Consider the following 27,942-nt stretch of genomic DNA (forward strand, 5'->3'; position numbering starts at 1 on the left):
CCTCCAAGCCGGCCCATCTGGTGACTTCTGCAACAAGGGAGGCCAGGGCACGCTAGTGGAGTACTGGCCGTTGCTCGGGGCAACCACTGTTCCCCAGCAGTCGCGTGCCCGCGCCGCCGGGCCCCGCCCCGCCTGGCCCCGCCCCCGCGCCGCCCCGCCCCCTCGGCCGAGTCTCGGCCCAGTCGTAAAAGCAGCGCTCGCCCTTTAAGCGGCGGGACTTCTGGTCCACGTCGTGCACGGCCGCCGGAAGAGGAAGTGTCGCCGCTGAACGCTCCCTCGCTCGTCCGAATTCGGTGGCGCCACGTCCGCCGGTCTCCGCCTTCTGCACCCCCCAGCTCCGGCGGATTTCGCCTCGACACCGTCCAGTGGCGGAGCCGGCCGCGTGGTGAGGGGCCGGGACAGGGCGTCGGGCGGCTGTGCGCACCCTGGCCACCTAAAGCGGGCGAAGATGTCGGACATTGGGGACTGGTTCAGGAGCATTCCGTCCATCACGCGTTACTGGTTCGCCGCCACTGTCGCGGTGCCCTTGGTCGGGAAACTCGGTCTCATTAGCCCGGCCTACTTCTTCCTTTGGCCCGAAGCCTTCATCTATCGCTTCCAGGTACTGACCGGCGGCAGAGGGAGTGGAGACTGCAGGTCCCAGGAGGCCCCGCGGCGGCAGGGCGCACATCGGCATGTCACGGGCGCGCGGTGCCTGCTGGGATTTGTAGTGCCCACGGCTCCAGAGGTTTAGGGCGGGGCCCTGTGGCCCGGGACTGGGTGGAGGCTAAGGGTCTGGAGCTGGAGCCCGGGCTTGCAGAAACCGAGGCGTGGAGACGTGCGTTTGGCCCGCCGGAAAGGGGCAGATATCGCCTTTCTGTAAAGGTAGTGCTCCCCGCACTCAGAGGAAGTAGAGGGGAGCTAAGCCTCTGAGAGTTGTCAATCTAGTGGATGCTGCTGATTAGCTTGGATGAAGTAGTTGCCCTCTAACCTCTCAGTGACACCCACGTGGGTGACATGTGCATGTCAGTCTTCCCAACATCCAGTTGAGTGGGCTTCCCCCACCCCCATATTAATGGACTCCCCTACACCCAACCCCATAGGAGTTACTTGAAGTCAGAGGCACAGAGTGAGTTTATCTTTCTGCATCATATAGTTGAATCTATGAAGGAACGAACCAAGAATAAATTGTTCCAAAAATGGAAGAAAGCCTAGTTTAAAACAAGCAAATGTTTTTAAAAAAAGAAAAGAAAAGAAAAAAGAAAGGAAAAGAAAGGGGAAAAGTTCGGAAAGGTAGTACGTTCTTTCATGTGACTGACTCAGGTTCAGTCACCAGCACTTCACAAAGCCCCCCTGTCAAGAGTAATCCCTGAGCACAGCCAGGTGTGTGGCCCCCAAATAAAGACAGACAAACGAGAAAACAAGTAAGGAGGGTCTTGATGTTTTAGGTATGAATGAAACAATCCAGACTAATATTCCTGAAAAGAGAATAGGTTATTTTATGTGCTGGATTCTGTGATTTCAATCTTTCAGTCAGTGGCAGGTCAGCATAAACAATCCTTCAGACCTTTGAATGTTGTGCTGTGTCCAGAAAGCATTCTAGAACCTCTTCTTTATCCTTTCCTTGGCTGGAGTGAACTCATTTAGCTTCATGACCTTTAAATACTTTCTGTAAAACCAAGACTCTCCAAAAGAAAAATAGTTTCAGTCTAGATCTAACTTCTGATTTCCAGACCTAGATAGCTAACTGCTACTTGAAATTAGCACTTGGCCAAACAATATTATCTCAAACTTAAACTGTCCCTTTTAGTCTCTACCTGAGAAGTAGTAATGACACTTCTGTTGTTGTTTGCCTTGGGGTCACGTGGGTGATGCCCAGGGCTTACTCCTAGTGCTGCACTCAGAGGTCACTCCTGGCAGTGCTTGGGGGAACCAGAAAGGATGCTGGGGATTAAACTCAGGTTAGCGACATGCAAGGCAAGTGCATTACCCACTGTGCTTTCTCTCCAGCCCCAGGTAGTGACACTTTCATGGCCAGATCCTGAGTTAACAGTATTGGAGTCATCTTTGACTTGTCTCTGTCTCATGCCTGACTGTCTGCAAATTCTGCTTATTGTACCTTGGACATAGATCTAAAATACAGTTCCTTTTCATTCTGCAAGCCACTCTAGCTTTGCTCATTCTGTTGCTTCTCTAGATAGCAAAGGGTGTTATTGTCATAAATAAATTGCTGTCATCCTGTCACAGGACTGCCCAGATGCCTTCTCAACTCAATAAGTAAAAATCCATGACCACTTAGTGATTCGCAGGGTCCCCTTGTACCACTCTGAACTCATCTCCCTCCCTCCAATTTCCATTTTGCACAAAAGGTTCCACAACGGACTCCCTGCTGGCCTGTCCACAGCTTACTTCTTCCCTCCTCCAGACCTCTACATGTAGTATTTCTCTGCCCGAGGACAGTCACGTGGTTTGCCTCCTTCCTTCATGTCTCTGTCCAGGTGCCACCTCATGGCAGGGCCTTGTCTGACTGCCCTACATAAAAACATGAACCCATTCATTTCTCTCCCTTTGATTTTTTTCCTTGTGATTTATCCTGCCATCTGTTGGTGTTGTACCTGCATCCCATTAGAAAAGAAGGCGCCATGAGAGAGAGAGCTTGAGCTTTGTCTTATTTCCACTCTCTGTGTCCCCTGGGACAGTGGCGGCACAGGTGCTGGTGGACTGGCAGGTGCATGGTACCGATGGGTGCCATGGTGGTGAGTAAGACAGTTAAAAGCTCAGCTCCGTTGGAGAAAAGGGGAGAGAGGCAGGTGACGGGGAGTGACTCATGGGGTGTATATTTGGTGCAGTATTTTAGAAAAGCCTCCGTAGAGAAGATTCTTGGACAGAATGTAGGACTCTGGGAATAACTTTCCAGGGAGAAGGCATAGTAAGTGACTTAGAGGCAGGAATAGTAAGGCTCGGAGACAGGAATTAGGAATAGATACTATGAGACAGCAGTGGGGATGAGGATCCTGAGGTCATTGCTTGCGTGGTTTGAACTTGCGGCCTTGGAGAAGGACTGACAAGTTTGCGTTGACCGTGGATGGACTTGGTGTGTTGAATGGGGTGAACTTGGGCGGGGCGGGGGGGGGTGCCTAACCTGTGCAGATGAGCTAAGAGGCAAGAGAGATGGTGATGTGGGCCAGCGTGTACGGGGACAGGGCAGTGATCCACGGCCCAGCTGCAGTGGCCAGGATTGCGACTGTTTGAGACAAGGGTGAATGGGTCTGGCTGCAGGACTGAGCAGTCTCTGGACGAGCCCAGGGGAGGCTGGGGCTCCTCCCCGATCTGGGGAGTGTTCAGGGCAGTGAGGCCTGGGGGCACGGCAGCAGCTAGCATCTGCACCGAGAAGGATGCTTTGACCCTGTTCAGTCTCCAGCTGCTTCGGAGGCGTCCAGATGGAGACGTGAAGCAGGCTGTTGATTAGAGTGTGCTTCTGGCATGCAGCCTGAACAGCACGCTGGTGGGGTTTTTTTTTTTTTTCTTTTAATGTGTTTGGTAAATGTGTGTTGACAGACTAGATGTCAGTAGGTTTGTACTTGGATGATGGGTGTTCACAGGAGGCGTGATTGTACGTCATTCTGTGAGAAAGGACTTACTCCAAACTGGTCACTTCCTCCTTTCACAGGAGCCCGCTCATTTGTGCAATCAGATCCATCAAAGAAGCCTTTCTAACAGACCCGCAGTGGGGCCGTGACAAGCCAGGGATGGATTAGAAAGTGATTCCCCTCGTGATCCACCTTCCTTTGTTTCCCCCAACTTCCGGGTGTGTGACTTGGAGGCTGGGCTTCTCCCTGGGGTCCCCCGCCTGGCCCACATGGGGCAGGAATGCCTTCTGTGCTTTCTGCCCCCACCTCAGTTTGCCACTGAGGCAGAACCTGCGCTGCACAGTGGGCCTGGTGCTCGGCACGTCCGCGACAGCTTAAGCAGTGTGAGATGATTGAGTTAGGGCTGTGCGGCCCAGTAGGAAGGGACAAACGACTTCTCTTATCTCTGACTCTCCTCTGACTTGTTAGGCCCTCCAAAGTTTCAGACATTCCTTTCTCACGGAAATGGCAACAGTATGAGTAGAGATTTGAGGAAATGCTGTTCACAGTGGGTGCTGGACAGCGGTGGTGGTTGGTTCCTGATTGCCTAATGGAGACGTGGAGACCACCCCTCTCCCCGACCCTCTGTGGTTTGAGACCATGCATAGTAAAAGATAATGGGTAAGCATCACCCCACCCACCTGTATTTTTTTTTTTAATTTTGTAAAGTTGTTCACAATGATTTATTGCATTCAATATTCCAACACCAGTCCCATCGTCGTTACACCTTCCCACCACCATTATTTCCAATTTTCCCACCACCACCGAAGCCTGGCCCGAAGGCAGATCCTAAATAATTTAGTTAGTATTGCTTGTTATGAATAATCTGCTGAAAATGATCTAAAAAGGTTTCCTTAGCGGAAAGTGTGTGCAGATACACCCCCTGTATTGTGCTTCTCCGTTGGGTCTCTCATTCAGCTCCACAGCTGTCCCGAGAGGGTTAGCGTGTTTATAGACCCCTGCAGTTGCAGTTTCTAGTTTCGGTAGTTTTTTAGTTGAACTCTTTTGCATAATGTTGGTGGCCAAAGTGCACCTTTATAAGTATCTAGCAAAATACTGTTGACGTTATTTTCTGGTGCATTATTTCCCTTTTCTGTTAGAACATTGCAGGCAGTTGAGTCATGGTCTCTATGCTGGGCTTAGCCGCAGACTGCTGGGATGCCCTTCACGGGCCTTTAATCCGTCAAAGTTGCAGGTCATCTGTCCTTATGAAACCTCCTTTTATTTTATATTACTTTATTTTTGTTTGGGACCACACCTGGCAGTGCTCAGGGCTTACTCCTGGCTCAGCGCTTAAGGATCACTCTTGGCAGTGCTCGGGGGACCATATGGGATGTTGGGGATTGAACCCTGGGTTGATTGTGTATAAGGCAGGCGCCTGCCTGCTGTATCATTGGTCTGGTCCCAGAGCCCATATTTATTTATTTATTTATTTATTTATTTATTTATTTATTTATTTGCTTGCTTGCTCTTTGGGTCACACCTGGCGATGCTCAGGGGTTACTCCTGGCTCTGCACTCAGGAATTACTCCTGGCAGTGCTCGGGGGACCATACGGGATGCTGGGAATCGAACCTGGGTTGACCACATGCAAGGCAAACGCCCTATCCTCTGTACTATCGCTCCAGCCCCTGGAGCCCATTTTTAAAATCTATAAATGGGAGCAATGTAACGTGATAGTAGTTTTGGGTTTTGTTTTTGGGTTTTGTTTTTGTACAGTAGGTAGGGTAGCACCCTACCTATTATACTATCATTCCAACCCCTTATTAGCTCTGTTCTAATGACTGTGCTTAAAATATCTTCAGTTTGATACATTGGCTTGGGGTGGGGGGTAGAAGGGAGGAAAGTAGAATAAACGTTCTCTGAATGTATTGATTGGGAGATATACTCTAATTTCATGAATACAAAAATAAGTCTTTTCAAAATGATGAAATGCTACCCACTTCATGTCTCCATTTATAAGACCCATGGAGACATGGTTGTTGGTGTGCCCAGTGAATAGTCTGCTAAGCAATTAGAAACAGTATTTTGCTTATCGTGCTATTTTTATTCATTAGCCAATTATAACCCCAGCCATTGTTGCCTTCTTTCCAGAGCAGTACTATTAATATTCTAATTTTAATTTGTAATTGAAGTGTAACTGCTCTATTCTTACTCTATATTTTGTCCCATTGAGAGCGTCCTGACCTGAAACGGGAAAGAACCATTTCTCTAGGAAATGACACCAACCCCGACCCCAATTGGAGCTGGTTCTCGTGTCTCGGTTATGTTATACTCGACCCAACGATAGCAGCCCTTGATTTAAGAGAGTGCTTGCCTTGCTCTTGGCTGACCCAGGTTCTCTCCTTGGTGCCACATAGGTTCCCTCTGAATACTACCTGCGGTGATCCCTGAGCATAGCCAGGAGTAAGCCCTGACCACAGCCGGATATAGCCCAAACCCCCAAACAGAACAAAAGGAACCAGGGAAAAGAGACATGCATGCAAGCCTGGAAGGGGAATGAGCTGTCTGTTGGGTGAGCGTAGAAGTAGACTCACAATTTGGAGTTAGGAGCAGAAGATTGAGCTTAGTGCTAAAGCACATGCCTTATGTGCATGAAACCTGGACTCAGTCTTGGGCACTGCAAAACAACAACAAAACTCTTCTAATTTTTACAGTTAGAAAGACCTCTTTTTTTTGGTCACACCTGGTGGTGTTCAGGGGCAGCTCCTGGCTTGTGTTCATTCAGGGGTCCCAGGAGCTCGGTGCCAGGAGCTCAAACTCACACATTTTACTACAAATCATGTTCTCCAGCCCACGGGGCTAGCTAACTTTCCAACCCAGCTAGAGTAGTTTTCCTAAATTTTCCTGTCCATACGGGACAGTCTTGCTTATTAGGCTGCCCATTTCTTGAGAGCTATATTTTATAAATTTTTGTTGAGCTACAGTATATAAGCAGAGTAGTATATGTATTTGTATATATAGTCACTGTAATCACTGTCATCTTGTTGCTCATCGATTTGCTCGAGTGGGCACCAGTAACATCTCCGTTGTGAGACTTGTTGTTACTGTTTTTGGCATATCAAATACACCATGGGGTAGCTTGTCAGGCTCTGCCTTGTGGGCAGGATACTCTCGGTAGCTTGCGAGGCTGTCCGAGAGGGGCAAGGAATAGAACCTGGGTCGGCCGTGTGCAAGGCAAATGCCCTACTCGCTGTGCTATCGCTGCAGCCCATTTGTGTACATATATATATACATATATGGTATATTCTTGAATTTTCCAAACACGAATACATGTAGGTAAGCACCATGTAGACCGAGAAATAGAACCTTGCTTGTACTCTCCAAACCTTCCGACTTGCTCCTACTTTCCTTAGATTGTTTTAGCCAGCTTTTTTATCTTCTTTGAAAGTATCTGGTGTGTCTCTTTCACACAGTGCTTTTCAGAGTGCCCGTATTGTTGCAGGTGGCTTTCACTGGCTCATATCCATGCAGCCCTTTGGGTACTGAGCTACCATTTATTGATGCATTCTATGGGTGTGGGCCTTTTTGGGTAATTTTGTTTTGACTTGGTGAAAACTATGACTTTGACCATTCCCAGGACATGTTTAATTAGACATTTCTGTTGTGTGTAGACCTCCAGTTGATGAGTTCATTTTGAAATGAACTCATTTCAAGTGAAACTTTCACTTTGAAAGAGTTCATTTAAAGTTTTCAGTTGAGGGGCTAGAACGATGGCACAGAGGGTAGAGTGTTTGCCTTGCACGTGGCCAACCCGGGTTTGATTCCAGCACCCCATAGGGTCCCCCGAGCTCTGTCAGAAGTAACTCCCGAGTGCAGAGCCAGGAGGAACCTCTGAGCATCACTAGATATAACCCCAAAAAAGCAAAAAATAAAAAAATAAAGTTCTCAATTGAGATCTCATGTTTTTTGTTTGTTTTTGGGTCACACCCAAGTGGTGCCCGGGAGGGATGCTCCCAGCTCTGTGCTTGAGTTCACGCCGGTGATGCTCAGGGAACCAGGCATTGCTGGGCATGAATCCAGGGCCTCCCACCTGGAAGGCCAGGACTGTCCCACCGAGCCACAGCCTGTCCTCAGGACTGAGTCTTCCATTTGTTGTTCTTGTCTAACTGGGTAGATAGATAGGTAGATAAGCCAAACCTGGCTGATACGGAGCAGTTGGCATATGGGCGCCTTTCCTCTCCTTCATAGATGGTGACCTTTGTAGACTTTTTTCATTCCAAATCAACGGTTTATTGTTTCAGTAAAACTGGGGTGGGTGGGTGGGGAACAACTGAACTCTGATCACATTAGGGTTTTGTTCTTTTGGTTTTGGGGCCACGCCTGACAGTGCTCAGGGGTTACTCCTGGCTCTGCACTCAGGTATCACTGGGGAGCTCAGGGGACCCTATGGGAAACTGGGGATTGAACCCTGGTCAGCTGCATGCAGGGCAAACACCACACCCCCTCTACTATCTCGCCAGCCCTCAAAGGAAGACACTTGCAGTTACTTCAGTGGTAGAATGTTGGGCGGAAGTTGGTGGAATAGTAACTGAAGAACAGTATCTTGGCCTGGGGAGTAGCTCAGAGAGCTGAAACACTTGAAGGTTTATGGAATCTTAGGTTTGGTGCCCAGCACTCCAGGGCCCCCTGAGTACTCCTTGGCATGGCCCAGGAACCAAACCAAACCAGTTTCTATTACTATTCGTATTTTAAGGCCTTAGATGACCTTATCACATTTCACTCAAGTGAGAGAAGGAATCTGGAGTTCCGACCTCTGTCGACGATCAAGAATCAGGGACGCTGTCTCGTTTGCCAAAGCGTCGAAAATCAGATGGGCCGGACACGTAATGCAGTTTAGAGATGACCACTGGACTAGAGCTGTTACCGACTGAATTCCACGGGATGTCAAAAGACTGCAAGGCTGCCCACCTATGAGATGGTCAGATTTCTTTGTCAAAACCCTGAACAAACGGTTTGAGGCCCTCTGTGTTCCTGGAACAAGCAGATGCCATTGGGGTACACTAGCACACGACAGGGACGAATGGAGATGTTACTGGCACCCCCTCAAGCAAATCGAAGATCAACGGGATGACAAGTGATACAAGTGACAAGATGAACTTGGACACACGAGGGCTTCTTGCATTTGCTCAATGAAGGACTCTGGGTGGATTGTCTCACTGTCACAGGAGTCTAACTCTCCCCAGGAGAATGGTGCAGCTTTGTGATGCTAGTCTCAGAGTGTTAAGTCAAGGCGCTGCTTGCCTGTTTGCGGGTCCTGGGCTCCTTGTGTCCTACCTGGATGCCTCTTCATGGGTCAGTGAAGGTTTTCTAGGGTTGAAAGTCAGTTTCCACCATTCCCTGAAGATAAAGCTGTTTCCTATTTGAGTTATTTGTATATGAGTCAGAAGAAAGGGAGGGGTTTGGCTGGGTACCTGCCACAGATCTCAGAAAAATATTACACTGCATCTTTCTGAGGAGAGAAAATATCTCTTGGTGTTTTCAAATGATCATTTTAAAGGAATACAGAGATAACATTGAGTCTTTAATCGGTGAGAGCAAGTATACCCCAAGGGGAAGCTTAATGAATGGGGGAAAAAAAGTGAGGTATTTTGACAGACGCTGATTTCCAAAACACAGGTGCACACGGTGGCTAAAAATAGTGTCAAGTTGTCAGTGTTGTGAAAAATGTAGTCAGCAAAAAAAAAAAAAAAAAAGAGAGAGAGAGAGAGAAAAGAGTCAACAAAAATAAATGCTGCTTTTCTAGTCAGGCCTTGAGTAACTTAACGAAAATATGGGGGTAGTTTAAAATGTGAATCTGTAAAAACCAGGTCAGCGTGAGTCTTCCAAAAGATCGTAATAATCATACACCCACAGGTCTCTTTTTTAACCACGCACCTTTTAACTCCTCCTCCTTAACTCCAGTCTCTTACCAAGCCCGTGGCATAAGGAAAGCGGGAGCCATAAACACACGTTACCGGGTAGATGAAGAAACAGACTCAGAGGCCCGGAGTTTCTGAGGCCTTGGGCTGCTGGCGCCCTGAGGCGGCCACGGCCTTACTCACTCCGGGTTTTTCCTGCAGGGGTTTTTAATAGGCAGGAGAATGACTTTGTAGATTTAAAGTGCGGTTCCTTTCAGGCTTATGGAAGTCATAGTCATGCCGAGTTTTGACTCACTGTAGTGATGCCTCGTAATGGTGTTAGTTGTGAAGGGGCACTTCAAGTCGGGGTTTAGTCTCATAAACTCGGGAGCCAGACTGTCTGCGACAAAATCCCAGCCCTGTGCCACTTTCTGTCTATTACTTAGCCTCTTCTCATCCTGTTGCCTCGTCTATAAAACCTGCCTCCGGAGTCAGTGCGGGCGCATGCGCGGGACATGCAGTTTCCGTTTTTGACCATGACCCGAAGTAGGGCAGGCGTTCACCTAGCATTCCCTTTTACAGTGGAAATTGACGCTCCGAAATGATAGCTTGTCAGCCAAGCCTTCACTCCAGCCATTCTCAAATCATTCTCGGTGCTGTGCTCTCCGTTTCCGGACTCTGGGTTCTGTGACAAAATCGTGCATAGATCGAAGTGAGTTTCAGCCTATTGTGCGTTGCTGGTTTAAATCAAGTTGGGTTCTTTGGAAGTTCCTTTTTGGGTGTGTAAAGGCTGTTGTTCACCCCGGGCTGTTAAGTAAGCTCTGAGGATTACTTTTCCTGTGCTTGGAGAATTGCGTCTGGCCAGGTGCCACCACTTCATTTCTCCAGGTCAGCCACACCCGAGTGCTGGGTGCTCCCTGTCCATTTATTGTGCTTTTGCAGGTCTTTGGGACCATGTACTTTCCCCCCCAGACATTTCCTGCTTTGTGTTCGCTGTGTGCTGCTTCAGAGAGCCTCTTTTGGAGGCAGGGACTGTGCCTCAGGCTTGTGCAATAAGATACACAACTCTCAAGCCCAAAGCCAGCTGTAGGTGGCATGTCCAAAATTCGGGGAAGGTCATCCACTCCAGCCACTGTTACTTAACATTGTTCTGGAGGTACTAGCCAGGAAGCGAGACAGATTGGAAGGAGGTACAATGTTTATTTATAGATAGACTCATTAAGGTTGGGACTCCATATCTGAGTATACAAAAAAATAGATAATTCAACATCAGTGGTTAGGTATTACACAATAAAGAGCCGGACTGAAGAGATAGTAACAGCAGGCCTGCAGCTGGCCTGGGCTCAGTCCCCAGCAGATGGTCCCTTAAGCCTGTCAGGAGTGATCCCTGAGTGCAGACCCAGGAGTAAGCCCTGAGTACTTACAGGGTGTGCTAGGTGTGGCCCCCCTCCCTCCTCCCCCCATCTTCTCCCCCCCCCCCCCCCCCGTTAAGAAAGGTGTTCTATTTTTAGAAAATTAAATTATTGAGACTAGCCACGAAAATTATGACAAATGTGCAAGAAAATGGGAGGGAATTGTTGAATTCTTACCTTTTTCAGATATGAAAGTACCTTATAAAACTAGGAAATGTAAGTGTCAGAGGGATAGTACAGGGGGTAAGGTGCTTGTCTTGAGCATGACCAACTCTGGTCTGATCCTCGGCACCATGTATGGTCCCCTAAGCACTCCAGGACTGACCCCTGAGCTCAGAGCCAGGAGAAGGTTCTGAGCACAGCCAGTTGTGGCCCAGCCCTTCTCAAAACACCCCCCCCACACACACACACACATACACATTCTCTCTCTCTCTCTCTCTCTCTCTCTCTCTCTCTCTCTCTCTCTCCAAAAATGAGGATAGAAGATAGCTTGTTAGTGACATAAGAATTTAATTCCAAGCAAAATAGTGTAGAGGTGGACTTTAGTATAGAAGGTAATATGTGGATGATACAAATAGGTTTTAAAATAAATAGGAAAAGATGGTTGGCTCTATAGATAGGACTGGGAAACTGAATGGCCTTTTAGAAAAAGAAGTTGAACCTTTCTCCGCTCCTCCGAGGAGCCATGACTATGCGCTAGTAACACCAAACATTGCATATTCTTGGCGTGAAGTATCTCATCACTGTGCCACTTAATGGATACATTTGTCCACAGTAAATGAAACTTTACATGTCAAAATATGGTAAAAATATCCTAAAAGCAATCTAGCAACGTATCAGGAAATATTTGCAACAAGAAGAAAGGGAAATTTCTGTATGTATAAGTATATATAAAGAATTGTAAAACTGAAGGGTTTCTTTTTGCTTTTGAGGGGGGCCTCCCTACGGTGGCCACCTCCAGTGGTGAGCGGAGGCCAGGGTGCTCTGAGTAGTGCTACTGGGCTCCTGGTGTTGGTGCAACATGCAGTGCCGAGGAGAAAATTTTAGGTTTTGGTTTTAAAAACTTTTTGTGACTACAAACTTGACTACATGATGTGGAGGAAGAGAGAAATCAGGCATTCATCCGCATTTTAGGAGGAAATCAAAATTAGCCAAGTATTTGTTATAGAATAAATTAATTCCTGCAAGTCAGACGGCTCAATTGATTGCTAGATTGATGTGCATAGATAAAGAGGAGAGCAGAATTTTCACTGTGCCATTCAACAGTTGACATGAAGCCTGGCGATGCACAGAGAAGGAGCTCTCTGAAGCCACTCATGGTACTTGTTAGGGGCCCGGGACGAGGTGCAGACAGGCCCGTGCACTCTAAGGTAGGATGCAGAGGACTCATTCTCGGGCAGTGCACACGGATGCTTCTTGAAGGCGTTGTGAAACAGATCAGCTGTACTGTCGGGGATGGGAGATGGGATAAGGAATGGGGCTTGCTGCAGTCTTCTCTGTGGGTTTTGGGGGTGGTGGTGGAAAGGGGTATGTATTTAAAGTCATGTATCCATATTACCTACACAGCACTTCAGTCTGAGCGCGGGGAATAATACTGTCGTACCTCTCCCTTTTTATGTCTTTTTGACAAGGTTTGTCATCTCAGTATATTGCTCTCCTAAACAGAGGCAGGACTCTGCTGTCGGTAAATGTCTATGTAATTCACTTTTGACAGACTTACATAAATGCCTGACTAACCACAACCATGTCCTTCTCTAGGACTGCCTTTTATCAGCCTGCTTTGCAATGTGTATTGCTCATTTATGATGCCACTTTATACCATTGATTTGCAAATCAATGTAATTATAGCTGGTGTGAACTTTTCTTGTCTTCTTGAATCATGTTGGTGGTATCCCTTTGGTAGCGCTCATCATTATGAAGTATATTTGCTAGGATTGATCTTATTTAGTTAAAATGAATTAATTGGGCTTAGAGAAACTAACAGCTGTGTTTATTTTGATCTGGACAGATTTGGAGGCCAATCACTGCCACCTTTTATTTCCCTGTGGGTCCAGGAACTGGATTTCTTTATTTGGTCAATTTGTATTTCTTATATCAGTATTCTACACGACTTGAAACAGGTATGTTACCCATAGTTTTAAGTGTTGTCTATTAACCCGTCCTTACGTTTACTCAGGGGCCAGAGTTTCGAGAGCCATTAGGTAGCCCATATAGAGAAATGCCCTAGTGACTGTAAATGCCTCATAAGTAGTCAGACATCTATGATTTTTTTTTTTGAGCCATTTCTGGGGGTGCTTGGGAGCTACTTCTGGTGCATAGGGATTGTTTCTAGTGGTTTTCAGGGGACCCTAAAAGGCTGGATATTAAACTTGGGGTTCCTGTGTACAAAGATGTACTCCAGGGGCTGGACAGATAATACAGCAGATAGGGCACTTGCCTGACACGTGGCTGACTTGGGTTCGATCCCCAGTACCCCAAATGATCTCCTGAGCCCCATCAGGAGAGATTCCCTGAGCACAGAGCCAGGAGTAAGCCCGGAGCCCTGTGGGTATTGCCCCCAAACAACAAAAAAACCAACAGAAATATCCCGCCAGAGATGTACTTTAGCCCTTTGAGCTGTTTTCCTGACGCAGATTATTTGAGTTTCATTAATCCTTGCCGCAGCAGCATGAGGGTAAGTAGCAGTGTACAGTTAAATGGGCTGAAAAAAAAAATGGGGAGAGGTATACACGTCTTGCCCGTGTACTTAGACGCTGAGTCGTGTACTTCCCACTTAATCTGACATCTCACTCATTTCTGTCACACATCAGGCCTCGTTCTGGGCTGCTTCATGGGCCTGAAGTGTGTTATCTCCTAGATTGGGCTCAGAAAGCACTTCTTATGCAACTGTAAGCCTAGGTTTAGTGTCATAATAGAAACACCCAGCTCCCAAAGTATATAGCTTGCGTTTAAGAATAAGGTAGTTGGCTGGAGGGATAGTACAGTGGGTAGAGACCTTGCCTTGCAACCACTATCCCTGTGTGAGGTGAGGAGTGATCCTTGAGGGCGGAGCCAGGAGTAAGCCCCCAGTACATCTGGGTACGCCCAAAGACCAAAATAATAATAATAATAATAATAATAATAATAATAATAATAAGGTAGTTCATCTGCTATGACTCCCTATGTTATGGGTAAAGTTTTTGTGTATTTGGGGGGCGTCTGCCGCCCACTCCCAGTGACAGTCAGCCCGCTGAGCTGGATGTCAGTGCGAGGACGTGCTACTGTCCTGGGCCACACTCAGTAGTGCCACTGTTCAGGCGCCTCCATGGCTACCTCTGGCAGTGCCCAGTGTTCAGGTGCTTACATGGCTGTGCCCGGCCATGCTCAGCAGGTCACGTTGGTGTTGAGGGTGAGGGTGAGGGGGGTCACACTTGGGTCAGTTGCATGCAAGGCATGCACATCCCTGTACGGTTTGTTTGTTTGGTTTTGAGGGTCAGGGCTTACTCCTGGATGTGTGCTCAGGGATCCTTCCTGGCAGGGCTCAGGGGACTATATAGGGTGCTGGGGTAGAACCCAGGCCTGCTGTGTGCAAGGCAGGTGCCTCACTCACTGTACTGTCTCTGGCCCTACTGTGAGGTTTTTTTTTTTTTTTTTCCTTTTTGGGTCACACCCGGAGATGCACAGGGGTTACTCCTGGCTCATGCACTCAGGAATCACCCCTGGCGGTGCTCAGGGGACCATATGGGATGCTGGGATTCGAACCCGGGTCGGCTGCGTGCAAGGAAAACGCCCTACCCGCTGTGCTATCGCTCCAGCCCCTACTGTGAGGTTTTTAATGGAAATCTTTCCTTGGGCCTGGGAGTTAGCTCAAAGGGCTGGAGCACATGCATTGCATGCGGGAGGCTCGAATTTGATCCCCACACCACACTTCCCCAGAACACAGCACCAGGAGTAGCCCCTCGGGAGCAACCAGGGTGTGGCCCAAGACGAATAGACCGAATTTCTTACTGAGTCAGTGCGTGTTTGCTGCCTTACCTTATGGGCTATTTTGAGTTGCTTTTATGAGAAACAGTAAAAGGCATTGCTGTGTCAAAATGTATCAATTTGTGAGGCCGACATGAATTTGCGAGGATTGGCTGACTACCAAGGCTTTATAAACCTGTTAGCATAGGATGGGGAATTCTGAGCCATTAAAAAAAGTAAATCAGTTTGAGATGTGTGAATCAGACTTGTAACTCTGGGGAAATAGAATGGGTACTTGGTGTCAAATGTAATTTTCCCGTAAATTGGTACATCTTCAGTGCTTTTTGGAAATAGAGAAATTGTTGCATTAATACAGGTGTCGGGTTGTAGACATTTACGTACTGGATGGGACCTAGCTATTCCCTTGGTTTCACTGAAAGAAGACAGGAAATTTAAGGATGTTAAATTACTAGGCTGAGGTGAAACTGACAACCATGATTGTCACACCCATTTCGGGATTGTGATCCTTGAGCCCGCCAGAATATATGATTTCCCTTCTGTGTCCCCTATTATGGTGCTGACTTCCTTACTAGTGTTCTTTCCCTCTGGTATAATTTTATTTAGATTAAATTGTTAGAGTAGTATTTTGTTGTTGTTGTTGTTAGTAAAGTCTAGATTAAATAGGAATGATGTATGACAGGTCTAAAAAATGTTCATTGTGGCTGTGGAAAGATAATACGGGGTAGAGTGTGTCACTTGCATGCAGCTGACGTGGCTTCTATCCCTGGCACTACATGTGGCCTCCTGAGCATTGCTAGATTTGCCCCCCCACCCCCACCCACCAAAAAAAAAGCTTATTACGAAAAATTTTCAAACGTAGAAAGGAAGAGAGAAAGGTTAGGGAAACCCTTTTTTCTTTCATTGAGATCAAATTTATGTAATATGAAAGCTGCCATTTGAAAGCATCCCGTCCAGTATCTTGAGTATATTTGCTGTTCCCTAACCACCGCCGTGTGTGGCATTCCAGGCAGGGCCACCTGAACACAGGACAGTCCCCGTTCATCCTTCTTGCTGCCCCCATGTGCCAGCACTGGCCAGCACTGATCTAGTTTCTGTATGGATGATGGACCTGCCTGTTTATGACATTTTATGTGTCCTGTTGTGACTGTTATTTTCACTTAGTATGTTTTTAAGGTACATGTATATAATTCAATGTGCATTTCAAGATCCTCTGTATCATGGGATCTCCTTTTTACATCACTCCCTTTTAACAGTTATCTCTAAAGCCAGTCTGATCTCTGTGCTCTTGGCTGCCCAGGATTGTTTGAAGCATAATTCTTAAACATTTCAGAATTTACCTTTGAAGTAAATGCAAGGACTGGAAAATCCTAATGCACTTAATGAAGTTGATTTACAATAATTTCACGACCACTTTTTATTTGCAGATTGTCTTCTCTCAGCAATCACTTTTTATTTGTGGGTTGTCGTCTCTCGGTTACTTACGGTCCTGCAACCCTTTTACTTATATCTGCTACCTTGTCAGGTACTATAAGCACTGCCTGCATGACATGAAAGGTCAGCTTAAAGGATCAGACCATAGATCTTGGTTGTGTACTGTAATTCTTGTTCTCTATCATCCAGTAACATTTGCAATTCTGGAGCTGAGAAAACTTTTTTATTTTTGGCTTTTGGGTCACACCCGGCAATGCACAGGGGTCTCTCCTGGCTCTGCACTCAGGAATTACTCCTGGCGGTGCTCAGGGTTGGCTCCGCCAACTCGAATCCGAGTTGGCTGCGTGCAGGGCAAACACCCTACCCACTGTGCTATTGCTCCAGCCCCGAGCTGAGAAAACTTTTTAAACTGCCTAGTTGATTGTTCATGTATGGTACAATTCTACACATTTTAAGCTTAAAATTCAGCGAGTATTTTGAGCTCTGTGTTTACTACACTCAACTTTAAAATGTTTCATCACTTCAAAAAGAAGCCCTGAATGTTTTTGCAGCCATCCACATTTCTGTTCATTCCCGACCTCCCCCCTGGGGTCTGCGTTAGCCTGTGGCAGTCAGAACCTGTGGCTAGAATCCACTTAGGAGAGCATGGGTTGACCTGGGTGACTGAAGTGTACGGCAGGCTTTTGGGGACAGGCTTTTGGATATTTAAAACATTTACTTTTACTTGAGAGAAGCAAATTAAAAATATTCTACTTTGGCATTCGCTGTAAGTTTTTGAAATGTTTCTACTTGAAATTCACTTTGTTCTGAAATTCTGAACGATGACATTTGGCTTATTCTTGTTCTTAGGAGCTTTCGATGGAAGACCAGCAGACTATTTATTCATGCTCCTCTTCAACTGGATTTGCATCGTGGTATCCTTGAATCTGTTACATGGGTCCAGGAAGTAACCAGGTTTTTTTCCCCTCACCTCCAAATTTGGGGAAGTAATATTCTGTTTGTCATTTCAAGTGACAGAACTTTGCATCTTTGTTTACTGAAGCTAATAAGTAAGAATAACTGAGGTTCTCTGGAAGCTAGAGTGAATCAGCCCTGAAGTGGTTTGTGTGCTTGTCGCTGCCTCTGTGGCATTTCTCTGCAGTGGACTGTGTTTTGTAACTGTTCCCTCTTCCCCTTCTTAGTTCTCTGTATTCTCGTGTGTGACCGCTTGATAACAGTACAGGGATTCTGTGCCATGAGACAGCATTGGAAATCGGTGGTTCTTAATGGAAAATGGGTTTATGCCCAGCCTCCGCCCACTTCATTGCTGTCCTGGTCTGGGGCTGTGAGTCCTCCCTGCCTCCGTCTGTGAGGACCTCACTGGGGATGAGGCACGGCCCCTCCCTTTGTCCTGCCTATCCCAGCTCTCCGCCTCAGCCCGTGGGGGCAGAAGAGGAGGCTTGGTGACTTTGGGGGCTTCGCTTGAACTTTGGCCAGGAGTCAGAAGAGGTGGCCTCTGGGCGCCCATTCCCCTCTTGTCCCCTCTGGAAAGGGAAGAAAAGCCTTTCAGCCTGGCTCTGGAACCCTGACCGGGATGCCAATCATCACGGGCTTCAGACAGGCACAGGCAGCTGCCTCCACCCATGGAAGGAGCGAGGCCAAAGAGCAGAGGGGACGCCACAGAGTCCTGTGCTGAAGCCCCGAGGGGAGTCTGGCCAGTTCGTGTCATCCTCTAGCCTATAGTATGTCCATCTCGAAGATGATCACATATCTGTGTGATTGGGGGTTTTAAGCAGTTTGAGCTGGAGAAAGCATTTTTCTTCAGAAAACTGGAAATGAAAGGAATTTTTTTACCAGGCATGGAGTGCCTGCTTTGTATTTGATCTTTAACTTTACAAACCAAGATTACTGGCTTAGCAATGGATATGCAGGTAAGTGGCCTTGAAGCGATCTCATTTTCTTTCTTACGTTTTACATTTACAGTTAATGGCCTTTTCTAGAAGCTTGTATTACACTAACTAGGTAGTTAATTATGTGGGGTTTCATTGTTGTTGTATTTTTTTTGTTTGTTTTGGGGGCCACACCCCGTGATGGCTGAGGGCTCAATCCTGGCTTTTTACATTCAAGAATCACTTCTGGTAGTGCTCAGGGGACTATATGGGATTTCAGGGATTGAACCTGGGTTAATCTTGTACAAGGTGAAATTCCCTTTGTTCTGAAATTGTGAAGTCCTACCTGCTCTACTATTTATTGTTCTGCCACCCCTCCACTCTTCCATATGTGTGGCATTTTGAAATGGTGATTATAGTTTTGTTTTGAAACTTTTACATGGGTTTCAAATATATATACCAATTTTTGCTCACTTTTGGCTTATATGTGACTATTGAGAATAATGGTTATCCATTATTTCCTATGCTTGCATGAGTCTCTACTTTTAAAAAGATTCTACAGTAATAAAGCTTTGTTTTGGGTGTGGGGGCCACTGCTCCTGGCATGGTGCTCAGAGGCCACTTACACTGATGCTTCGAGAATTGTTCTGTGCTTGGAATTGAATCGGGGGCTCACCCACTGAACTCTCTGGCCTGCCCCAGCCTGATCATTCTGAACACATCTGCAATAGTTGGGTTTCATTATAGGGTTTTCAGTTAAAGTTCTCATTTTGATGAGTTGAATTTCTTTTTGCCTTTTGAGTGTGAGAATTTGGAGGGATGAGACCAAGAAAATAGATCCATGTTATTCTTAGTGTATTCTTAGTGCCTCTGGGCCCTGTCTTTACATGTTGACCTCTTTTGCAGTTGCTGATGATTCCGCTGATCATGTCAGTACTTTATGTGTGGGCCCAGCTGAACAGGGACATGATTGTGTCATTTTGGTTTGGAACGCGATTTAAGGTACTGTAAACTAGTTGGAAAACTTGCCTTTCTGTCTTTGCAGAAATCCTTTCTTCAGCCGAGCAGTGCACTTTCTGACTTGTCCAGAAGAGGTCACTGCTGAGCAGTGTCCGGTAGGCTGGCCCCAGCTGCCTTCCCAGTCGGCCCACCCCTCCCTCAGTTTCCTCTGCTCACCTGGAAACCTTTGCTGGCTGTTCCTTCTCCCTCCCTCTCTCCTCAGGCCCTGCAGTCATGTGTCCCCAAGTCACCTCCTGTTTTTGGGTGCAACAGGAGGAAGAAAAGATATTCACGTGGAATTTGATCTTTAAAAATCTGTTCTTAGCACTTTCCTGTTACCTACTTTACACTTCAGCTAAAACATTGTTTTTTGCTCCCTGACACATCCCTTTTGTCTTCTCTCACGGCTTTTCACCTGTAACATGTTTTATTTTCTTCATGTAGACCCTGTTCTTAATTTCAGCTGGGGTTGAATGTATTTCCAGAGACTTCTGGCTGTCTGAATCCTGCCTTCGGGCTTCCGAAGTCCTTCATGTCCCTCTTAGCGTCCTTCCCTGTTCTGCCTGTCCCTTGCTGGGTTGTGGTGCTCCTCGCAGCTCTCTTTGCTGCTGATGGGGCTGGAACCTGGTAAAGGACTCCTGCAGAAGTCATTCATCAAGAGACCGGACTTACTTGGAGTAGTATTAATTCAGAATAACATTCTCTGATGAGATACATGTTCCAAATAATTTTGCACAACATGTAAAAGAAGATGGGTATCTTTAGCTGTCTAGTTACAGGGGCCATGCTTTGACTTGCATCCACTTTCTGAAACTATTGGCTGAGTTAAGCAGGGCAGGGACTGCATCAGAGCTGTGGGCCACGTAATACTCGGTCTACAAATACTAACGTATGAGACATTGTCATTATAAATGCACAGTGTTACGCTCTGTTATTTGGGGTCTCCCCAGCAGTGCTGGGATCCAGGCACCATTCTTGATAGTACTTAGCCTGGCTCTGGCACTGAGGTGCTGGGTGAGGTCATGTGTTTTGTGGTGCTAGGATGGTTGCAGGGCCACACACGTGCAGCCCTGGGAACTATCTCCATCCCTAGAGAGAATGTTTTCCATTTTTCTTTGTTTGAGGGCAGTGCTGCCTCCCAGAGCAGTACTCAGGGGTCCGAGGGCTACCGTTGGCAACACTTGGCCAGCGGGGCTGCAGGGGTCAGTGCTCAGACCTGCAGGTGCTGGGAGCCACCAGGGTCACCTGTGGAAGTTCTCAGGGGTCTTGAGTGCCAGGTGTCTCTAACCTCTGAGCTGTCCCTGCCTCCGAGAGGGCGGCTTTACAGACAGCAGCAGTAGTGCCCGGCTGACCTCAGAACAACTTCCACTGACTTTCCTGAGGATTAAGTAAAATCTCCCAGGATGTCTTAAACCATCCAGTGTTCGGTAGCTCTGTCCTTTCACTCATGCTTGTATGTATTTTTTCCTAGGCTTGCTATTTACCTTGGGTTATCCTTGGATTCAACTATATCATCGGAGGCTCGTAAGTAATATAGATTTATTTAACTGGAACCAAATCCATAGAAGACTCTCCTTGTTCTTTGTCTTCCTTTTGTAATCATTATAAAACTTTCAAAAAACATCTCAGTAATGAGGTTGGAAAGTTAATGCAAAATACTTTGATTTTGTTACAGCTTTGATTTTGATTTAAGCAGTGAATGGTTGTCACTTACCTCACTGTGGGTCACATTGGGCCTTCACATGTAATTTTATTGGTTGGTATGGGGCGGGTCACACCCAGCGGTGCTCAGCTATGGGTACTCCGCCTGTATGCTTACAAGCCATTCCTGGTGGTCATGGGATCCACATGCAGAGTACGCACTCAGCCTGCACGTGTTCTGAGTAAACGCTTCTGTCTGGATTGCACAAGCGCAGACTCAGTTGTCTCTGAGCTGACTCCCTGAAGCACTGGGGATGCCTAAAGTCGTTCTGTCTCCTCTCTGTGTGAGCGTCACAGTTGCCAGGGGTCGGACCCGGGAGGACTGGGGACTGAACATGCTAGACGTGTGCTCTGCCACTTGGCAGAAGTCCCATAGTTGTTTTTCTTTTTTTCTTATTTTAGTTTTGGGGCCATCCCTGGCTGTGCTCAGAGCTTACTCTTGGCTCTGTTCAGGGTTCACTCTTCAGGGTGCTCCCTGTGGGACTCCAGGGGTTGAACTTGTGTCAGCCGTATGCAAGGCAGGCCCCTCTCCTGCTGCACTAGCAATCTGCCTCCTATTCCAGTCAGGTTTTTAAAGGAGGGTATCATGGTGCAGCTATTTTAAGAATTCCCCCCCCCTTTTTATTTTTAACAATACAAGGTATTGTTATTAGTCGTAATAGGGGTCCCGCCCAGCAGTGCTGATGGGGGGCCTGGTCTCCCCACTCCTGGGGCTGCTTAGGCCAGCCTCGACAGTGAGGCCCTCAGGCCTCATGCAGCAGCGTGTGGGGATTCATGTGGTTCCAGAGGGTGAATCTGGAAGCTTCTCCTTGCTGTGTGCTCTGTTGCTTGGTCCATCTCCCTACCCCCTTCAGATTATGTCCCATTTTCAGTGGGTTTAGAGCTTGCAATGCATGCCCAGGTGCTTTTGCTCCCCGGGCGCCTCCCTTCTGCTTCTGTCGGTCCGAGAGCACAGTGAACTGGGAGTGGGCGATGCCGCTGCCCGCCACGAGGGCAGAGCCAGGGAGTGGCTTCCCTGTCCCCGTGTGTCCCTCACAGGTGTCCTGTCCAGGAGATGGAAGGGGACAGTGAGTGGCTCTACAGACCCCGATGGAGGCTGGAGGAAAGCTGTTTATTGGGGGCACCGGAGCCGGGCCCTAGGCACGCCCTGGTCTTCTGCCTCACACCCCTGCCTCCCCCTTTGGGCCTTCACTGGGGCACCGTGGTCCGCGGTTTCAGTATTCACCACTGAAAGCTTTCGAGAGGTCGCTTTGCAACCCCCCAGTTCTCAGGCTGAAGGGAGACCGAGCAGTATTTTGCGGCGAGGCCGGAGTATGCAGAGAATGAAGAGCACAGGCCACCTGGGTGCCACCCCCTCGGGTTGCGCCGGCCGCGCTCCTCAGGGCTGTGCTGTTGGGCCCGACTGTCTGTCACCACGCGGTTGTCTGGAGAATAATTGAATAATTGGACTCTCTGTTTGCAGGGTAATCAATGAGCTCATTGGAAATCTCGTTGGACATCTCTATTTCTTCCTAATGTTCAGATACCCGATGGATTTGGGAGGAAGGAATTTTCTCTCCACACCTCAGTTTTTGTGAGTTCTTGCGTCCTCTTCAACACTTGCCCTGTCCTTGTCCTGGTGTGTCCCCAAGGGGTCGAGTAGGGGTTTCTCTCCCCGTTGGGGCGCGAGCCTCCGGGTATATGGGTCCTGTGTCCCGGTAACCCGAGAGCACAGCCTTGGCTCAGCCTTCCCGGAGCTGAGCTTTGGGTGTATTTGGAGGGGTGCGGCACTGGGCCAGGATGACCCGTCACACTTGGCCACCATGCACCTCGGGGTGGGGGTGGGGATGGTTCACATTCAGCATTGTAATTTTTATGGGCTTGTTTGAGCTTGAAGGCGTTCTTACACCATCTCTCCATGAAGTCAGTGCAGGATCAGCCCATGTCAGCATATGCATCTTCAGCAGTCAGTGACGCTGCACCCTGCTGTCCCCAGAGTCGGCCGCCCTCCATTGCCCAGCTGACCCCTGTCCCCCCACCCCCTCCATTCTCCAACCAGTAATCGCTCTGAGAGTTCAAAAGTCTGCTTTGGAACCATCAGTGTCTCTTCGGTTAAACATTACAGGATAGAGCAGGTGTCGGCAGTCGAGGTCATGTGGCCCGACGCTTGGGACTTCGTGCTGGCTCTCTCTTGGCTGTGGGAGGCCAAGGGCCCAGCTTTGCTCTGACACAGACTGGGGGTGGGGTCCCTTCCCTCAGTTCTCGTTTTCGAGGTCCTGGAAGTTGAGCTAGCCTGTGGGAGGGCATCAGCCCGCAAGGCAGCTGGGAGGAAGGACAGGTGGCAGGGCAGGTAGCAGGCAGTGGCCTCGTCCACAGCTCCCAGACTCCCTCCCCGGGGCTTGGAAGAGCCCGAGGGAGGTCGGTGCTCTTCAGTCCGAGAGCTGCAGGACCATCCCCAGGAAAGGCCCCAGGAGCAGCAGCCAGACCCTGTAGCTAGTACCGCTGTCAGCCCTGAGTCCGGCTGCACGTGACCCCCTGTGGGTCCAGGGTTCTGCTGGGTGTCATTCCAGGGGCTCCGTCTAGCAGGAAAGTGCAGGTAGCACACTGTTTAGCCCCCTTTCCTAATTGATTTGAAGTTAGGATTTTTTTTTTTAAGTCTGGTAGGAAAAGTCATTTTGAATTGAGAAAACAGATTTATATAGAGTTTCTGGTGTACATCATTACTCAGCGTCATAATGGAGTATATGCTTTATATCATCATCATCATCATCATCCCATTGATTGTCGATTTTCTCAAAAGTTCTCAGTAATGTCTCCATTCGTCCTAGCCCTGAGATTTTAGCAGCCTCTCTTTACTCGTCCTTCCCAACGGTGCCACATTGGAGGCTCTTTCAGGGTCAGGGGAATGAGACCCATCATTATTACTGGTTTTGGCATATGAATATGCCACAGGGAGTTTGCCAGTGTCTCCTATGCGGGCAGGAAACTCTTGGTAGCTTGCCAGGTTCTCCAAAGGGAGAAGTAGGCTATAAGATGTCCTGCAGCTTCCACACGTTGATGGAATTACGCAGCGCCAGGGGCAGTTTGTGAGTGTGACCGCCTAGCTACTGGAAAATGGGAAATCTGGGCGGAAGAGGCCCAGTCCCGATCCAAGCAGGCTTGGAGATCTCAGCCCCGGGTTCCACACACCTTGGTTCCTCTGCAAGTTCCTTCATGCATGAGGCTTGTCTGAATGTGTGGAGAGGGGCTTTGAACATGGCTGTGGCTGGGCTCTGGATGTCTTCGGCTTCGGGGGCTCTGCTCGGGGTGGGGAGGGAAACTCAACCCACCCCCTCCGAGGGGCCCCAGGGAAGACAGCCAGGAGTGGGTCAAGCAGATATATGCTTTATATATCTGCTATGTTAATTGCATTTATTAGGAATACATTTGGGAATATGATATATTAACAGAAGTACACGTCTGTTGTTGTATGGGCTTTTTATTTGTTCTTGGGCCACACCTGTCGGTGCTTAGGGGTTACTCCTGGCTCTGCACTCAGGAATCACTCCGGGCAGTGCTGGGGACCATATGGGATGCTGGGGATGGAATCAGGTCAGCCCCAAGCAAGGCAAACGCCCTCCCCACTGTATTATTGCTCCAGTCCTGGGCTTTTTTTTTTTCTTTTAAAGTGCATAAAAAGAAACTTTCTCTTTTGAGCTTTTAAGCTAAAACAAAAACAACAAAACCCCAAAAACCAAATGACCAGTCTGCTTTCTAATTATCAAAGGACACATTAACAGCAGGCTTGGGTTTCTGCTGTAGGTTTTCAAGTCAGATAGCAGATGCCTTAATTTAAAAAAGAAAATACAGAAAAACCCAAAACCCCAACATGGAGCGTTGGGGGCACAGCCAAGGGCTATTTGCCTTTAAGTGGCCATATTCTGACTTAACAGCTTGGCGCTGTTCCTCAGTTGGGGGCAGCACAGTGGACGGGAGTCTAGTGGGGGACCAGCAGCTCGCAGGAGCCCGCCTGCCACTCGAGCTCTCTCTGTTGGTGGAAGCCCTTCTGTTAGATTGTGCATAAAGATCAGATGGCAAAATGTTGCTCCTTGCAGAAGCAATAACTGCTTTGAAATTACCATAAATTTTTGTTGATTATGTATAATTGGGCATCTTCTTGCACTAATGACTTGCATTTAATCTCACTCTTCTTTGAAGCGGTGACGATGGCTGCCATGGTAGTCTGGGAGCAAATCGTGTAGCTGAGCAGCACTGCCTTTTTGCTGTGTCCCTCTTACTCTGTGCTGTGGGGGGGCGCTGCTGTACGCGGCCTTTAGGGATGCTGAGAAATGCACTTCGGACTTAGGTGTCGCGCTGTGCCGGTTGAGACGGGAAGGATGCAAGTCAGAGAATTCCAACATGCCTCGCTGTCTGTATTGCGTTTAGAAAGCTAGAATAGATCCTCTTCTGTGCTCTAACTAAAGGAGTGTTCTGGGGGCGGGGGGTGGGACTGAAAGGCATCAGGGATGATCTGAACTAGCATCTCTCAGCAGAAGGCCCCCCTGTGGGTTCCAGAACATTCCAAGAGGGCCACAGGTGAAAATTATAGACTGGGGCATGGGATCATGGCATAAGACGAGTCGGCCAATTAGTACAGCCTGTTCCTGGCTCTCTGCTCAAAAGTGACCCTGGTGATGTTCGGGGGGATTGTTTGCTGTGCCAGGGATTAAATTGGGGGTGGGTGCATGCAGGTGAATGGCCTCTGCTATCTCATCAGCCCCCAGAAGGACTGGCAGTGCTCAGGGCTTCCTCCTGGCTCTGTGCTCAGGGATCACTCCTGGTGGGGCTGTGGGGAAAGGCCCGGGGAACCATATGGGTTCCTGGGGATCAGACCCAGGTCAGCCTCATGCAAGGCCAAATGCCTTACCTCTCTGACCCTAAGACAGTTGCTTTGGAGTGTGAATTTGGTCGAAAACTTTGTATGTGTAAGCAGCATGCGAAGGCGTGTTTTCTGTGATGAGGACATGGAGCCAAGATGGATGAGGCGGTGGCCCTGGCTCACATGGTTCCCCATGGCAGGCCCATGCTGTGGGACCCGACCCAGCTCTGGTAGGTGCGTGGACGCGACTCACTTGGTCTTCTCTCCCTTCCCCTGCCCACTCCAGGTACCGATGGCTGCCCAGCAGGAGAGGAGGGGTGTCTGGATTCGGCGTGCCCCCTGCAAGCATGAGGCGAGCTGCTGATCAGAACGGTGGAGGCGGGAGACATAACTGGGGACAGGGCTTCCGACTTGGGGACCAGTGATGGAGTGGCCTCTGGCCTGCTCCCCCCCCAGCCGCTCTGCTCACGATGAAGTTTCCTCCCAGTGCTGGGCGCGCTTAACAACCGAGTTCTAGCTAACGCTGTTGGACCTGACCCACACTGAATGTAGTCTTTCAGTCCAAGACACACTTTTTAAATCCTGAAGAAAAAATATAAGTGTTCCTCCAGTTTCATGAGTCCCATTCAACTCCTTCCTGCTATGAAGAACAAATATCAACCGTGCAAATCGCAGAACTGACTGTAATTTTTGGCGTCTTCCTTTGTTCTGTCTTGAATAACGGGGTCCCGGCAGCAGCTCTTGGTCTGCTGGTACGCAGCGTGGTGTCCAGGGGAGGGTCACCAGACCTTTGTCAAAGGGACTGTTCTCTCTTACACACATGCCACCTCCCTCCTCTTCCCAGCCCCCAAGATTCGCAGCTAGAGGAGTTGCCCAGAAAGTGGCTCTGCCTTTGACAAGCTCTCTTATTTATTGACTTTTGCCAAGGCGTCACCGAGAACTGATCCCCACCACTCACCCCCCTGGGTGGCAGAACGCTCTCACAGTAGGGAGAAGACTGGAGCGGCCGATGAAGAGCTCTCTCAGCTTCTGGAATCGCTGTGACCTGCCATCAGTGCAGTCGGTCACCACCTCTTCAGAGGTCTTCGGACAAAAAGCACCACCTAGGGCAGTCACAGACGGGGCTAGTGGGCGGGGGGGGGGGGGGCAGGGGGTGGCTAACAGACAGTTTCCCGGTGCATCGCTGACCTTGGTGGGCAGAAGTCCAGACCCTTTTGCATCTCACAGGGAGGGCATACTGGCTTGGGCCACACCCAGCAAAACGGAATTGTGCTCCAGAAAGTTCCAGATCACATCGAGCATAGACTGATGCTCTCTCTGAGAGGTTAGCCCCTAGGTGTTGATACCATTTTATTCTCAGTACATGTAAATTGAATAGAGGGAGGGAAGAGCTTTATATCCCGGATTGAAATTCTCTTTCTCTCTTTCTCTCTCCCTAACACACACACACGCGCGCGCGCACACACACACACTCTCTCTCTCACACACACACACACACACACACACACACACATATCAAAGCACATTACTTAATTTGGGGTTGGGTTGTGATGCCTTGAGAATCTGTGTCTGGGAGCCTTGACTACTCTGAGTCATGAATGTATTTCAGGAGCAGCTTAGGTGCCCGTGACCCCCCCGTCCTCTGCGGGCTCTCTCCACCAGGGTAAGGCTTGTCCAAATAAAAGGTTTTCTTGATGGCTTACAGTGTTTTTCACAGCTCTTCATGGTTTTCTATTCCACAGGCAGCTCACCAGGAGCTGGGTCCAGTGGGCATCAGTTTCCTGGCAGGAAACGCAGGGCCCCCAGACTCCCAGTAGCTGTGACGTGTGTCCCCCTGTGGAGTGGGGTTTGGAGAGGGCTCCTCACGAAAGGCTGTGTGTGCCCCTCCATGCTCAGGTGGCTGAGTAGGAGGCTGTCTCCACAGCCTCTCAGGAGCCGCGTGTGCCGGAGGAGTGAGCAGCCCCGTGAGCAGACTCCTCGGAAGGTGACAGGGTCCCGAATTCAGGGCGCCTGTTCCTTAGATTCTCCCTCTTAGACACCTGAGGGGGCCCGTCATTTTATAGCTCTTGTCGCGATGACCCTCGTTACTATTTTTGGGAAATAATTCGAACTAAGCTGTTTGGAGATCGGATTTGGCAAGGCCCAGGCAAGCCAATGGATTCTCTATGAGTTTAAAAAATAAATAAATCCTTATTTTGTACAGAGAAATTCCCTTTTTGTAACTAATCCTTTTTATTGGCAAAAATTGTAAATTAAAATATACAACTTGACGGTTGTCTGTCTT

General features: G+C 48.5%; 1 protein-coding gene across 1 annotated transcript; it reads left to right on the forward strand.

Annotated features, from left to right (window-relative positions):
• The first annotated feature begins 235 nt into the window (after positions 1-235).
• DERL1 (derlin 1) lies at positions 236-27,928 on the forward strand. Its single transcript, XM_004607642.2, has 8 exons — positions 236-601; positions 12,868-12,979; positions 17,103-17,167; positions 18,137-18,163; positions 19,028-19,123; positions 20,592-20,644; positions 22,284-22,394; positions 25,945-27,928. Exons 1-8 carry the CDS (start codon positions 449-451, stop codon positions 26,081-26,083), a joined length of 756 nt encoding a protein of 251 aa, XP_004607699.1. The 5' UTR covers positions 236-448; the 3' UTR covers positions 26,084-27,928.
• Positions 27,929-27,942: the final 14 nt, after the last annotated feature.

Source organism: Sorex araneus, chromosome 2 (genome assembly GCF_027595985.1).
Source record: "Sorex araneus isolate mSorAra2 chromosome 2, mSorAra2.pri, whole genome shotgun sequence".
Classification (NCBI taxonomy): Eukaryota; Metazoa; Chordata; class Mammalia; order Eulipotyphla; family Soricidae; genus Sorex; species Sorex araneus.

Bases quoted from the DNA above. Each gene is read 5' to 3' on its own strand.
- DERL1 (XM_004607642.2), top strand. From the start codon at position 449: ATGTCGGACATTGGGGACTGGTTCAGGAGCATTCCGTCCATCACGCGT. The intron at 12,980-17,102 runs GTATGTTACCCA...TCTTGTTCTTAG, and splicing joins TTCTACACGACTTGAAACAG to GAGCTTTCGATGGAAGACCA. The intron at 22,395-25,944 runs GTGAGTTCTTGC...TGCCCACTCCAG, and splicing joins CTCTCCACACCTCAGTTTTT to GTACCGATGGCTGCCCAGCA.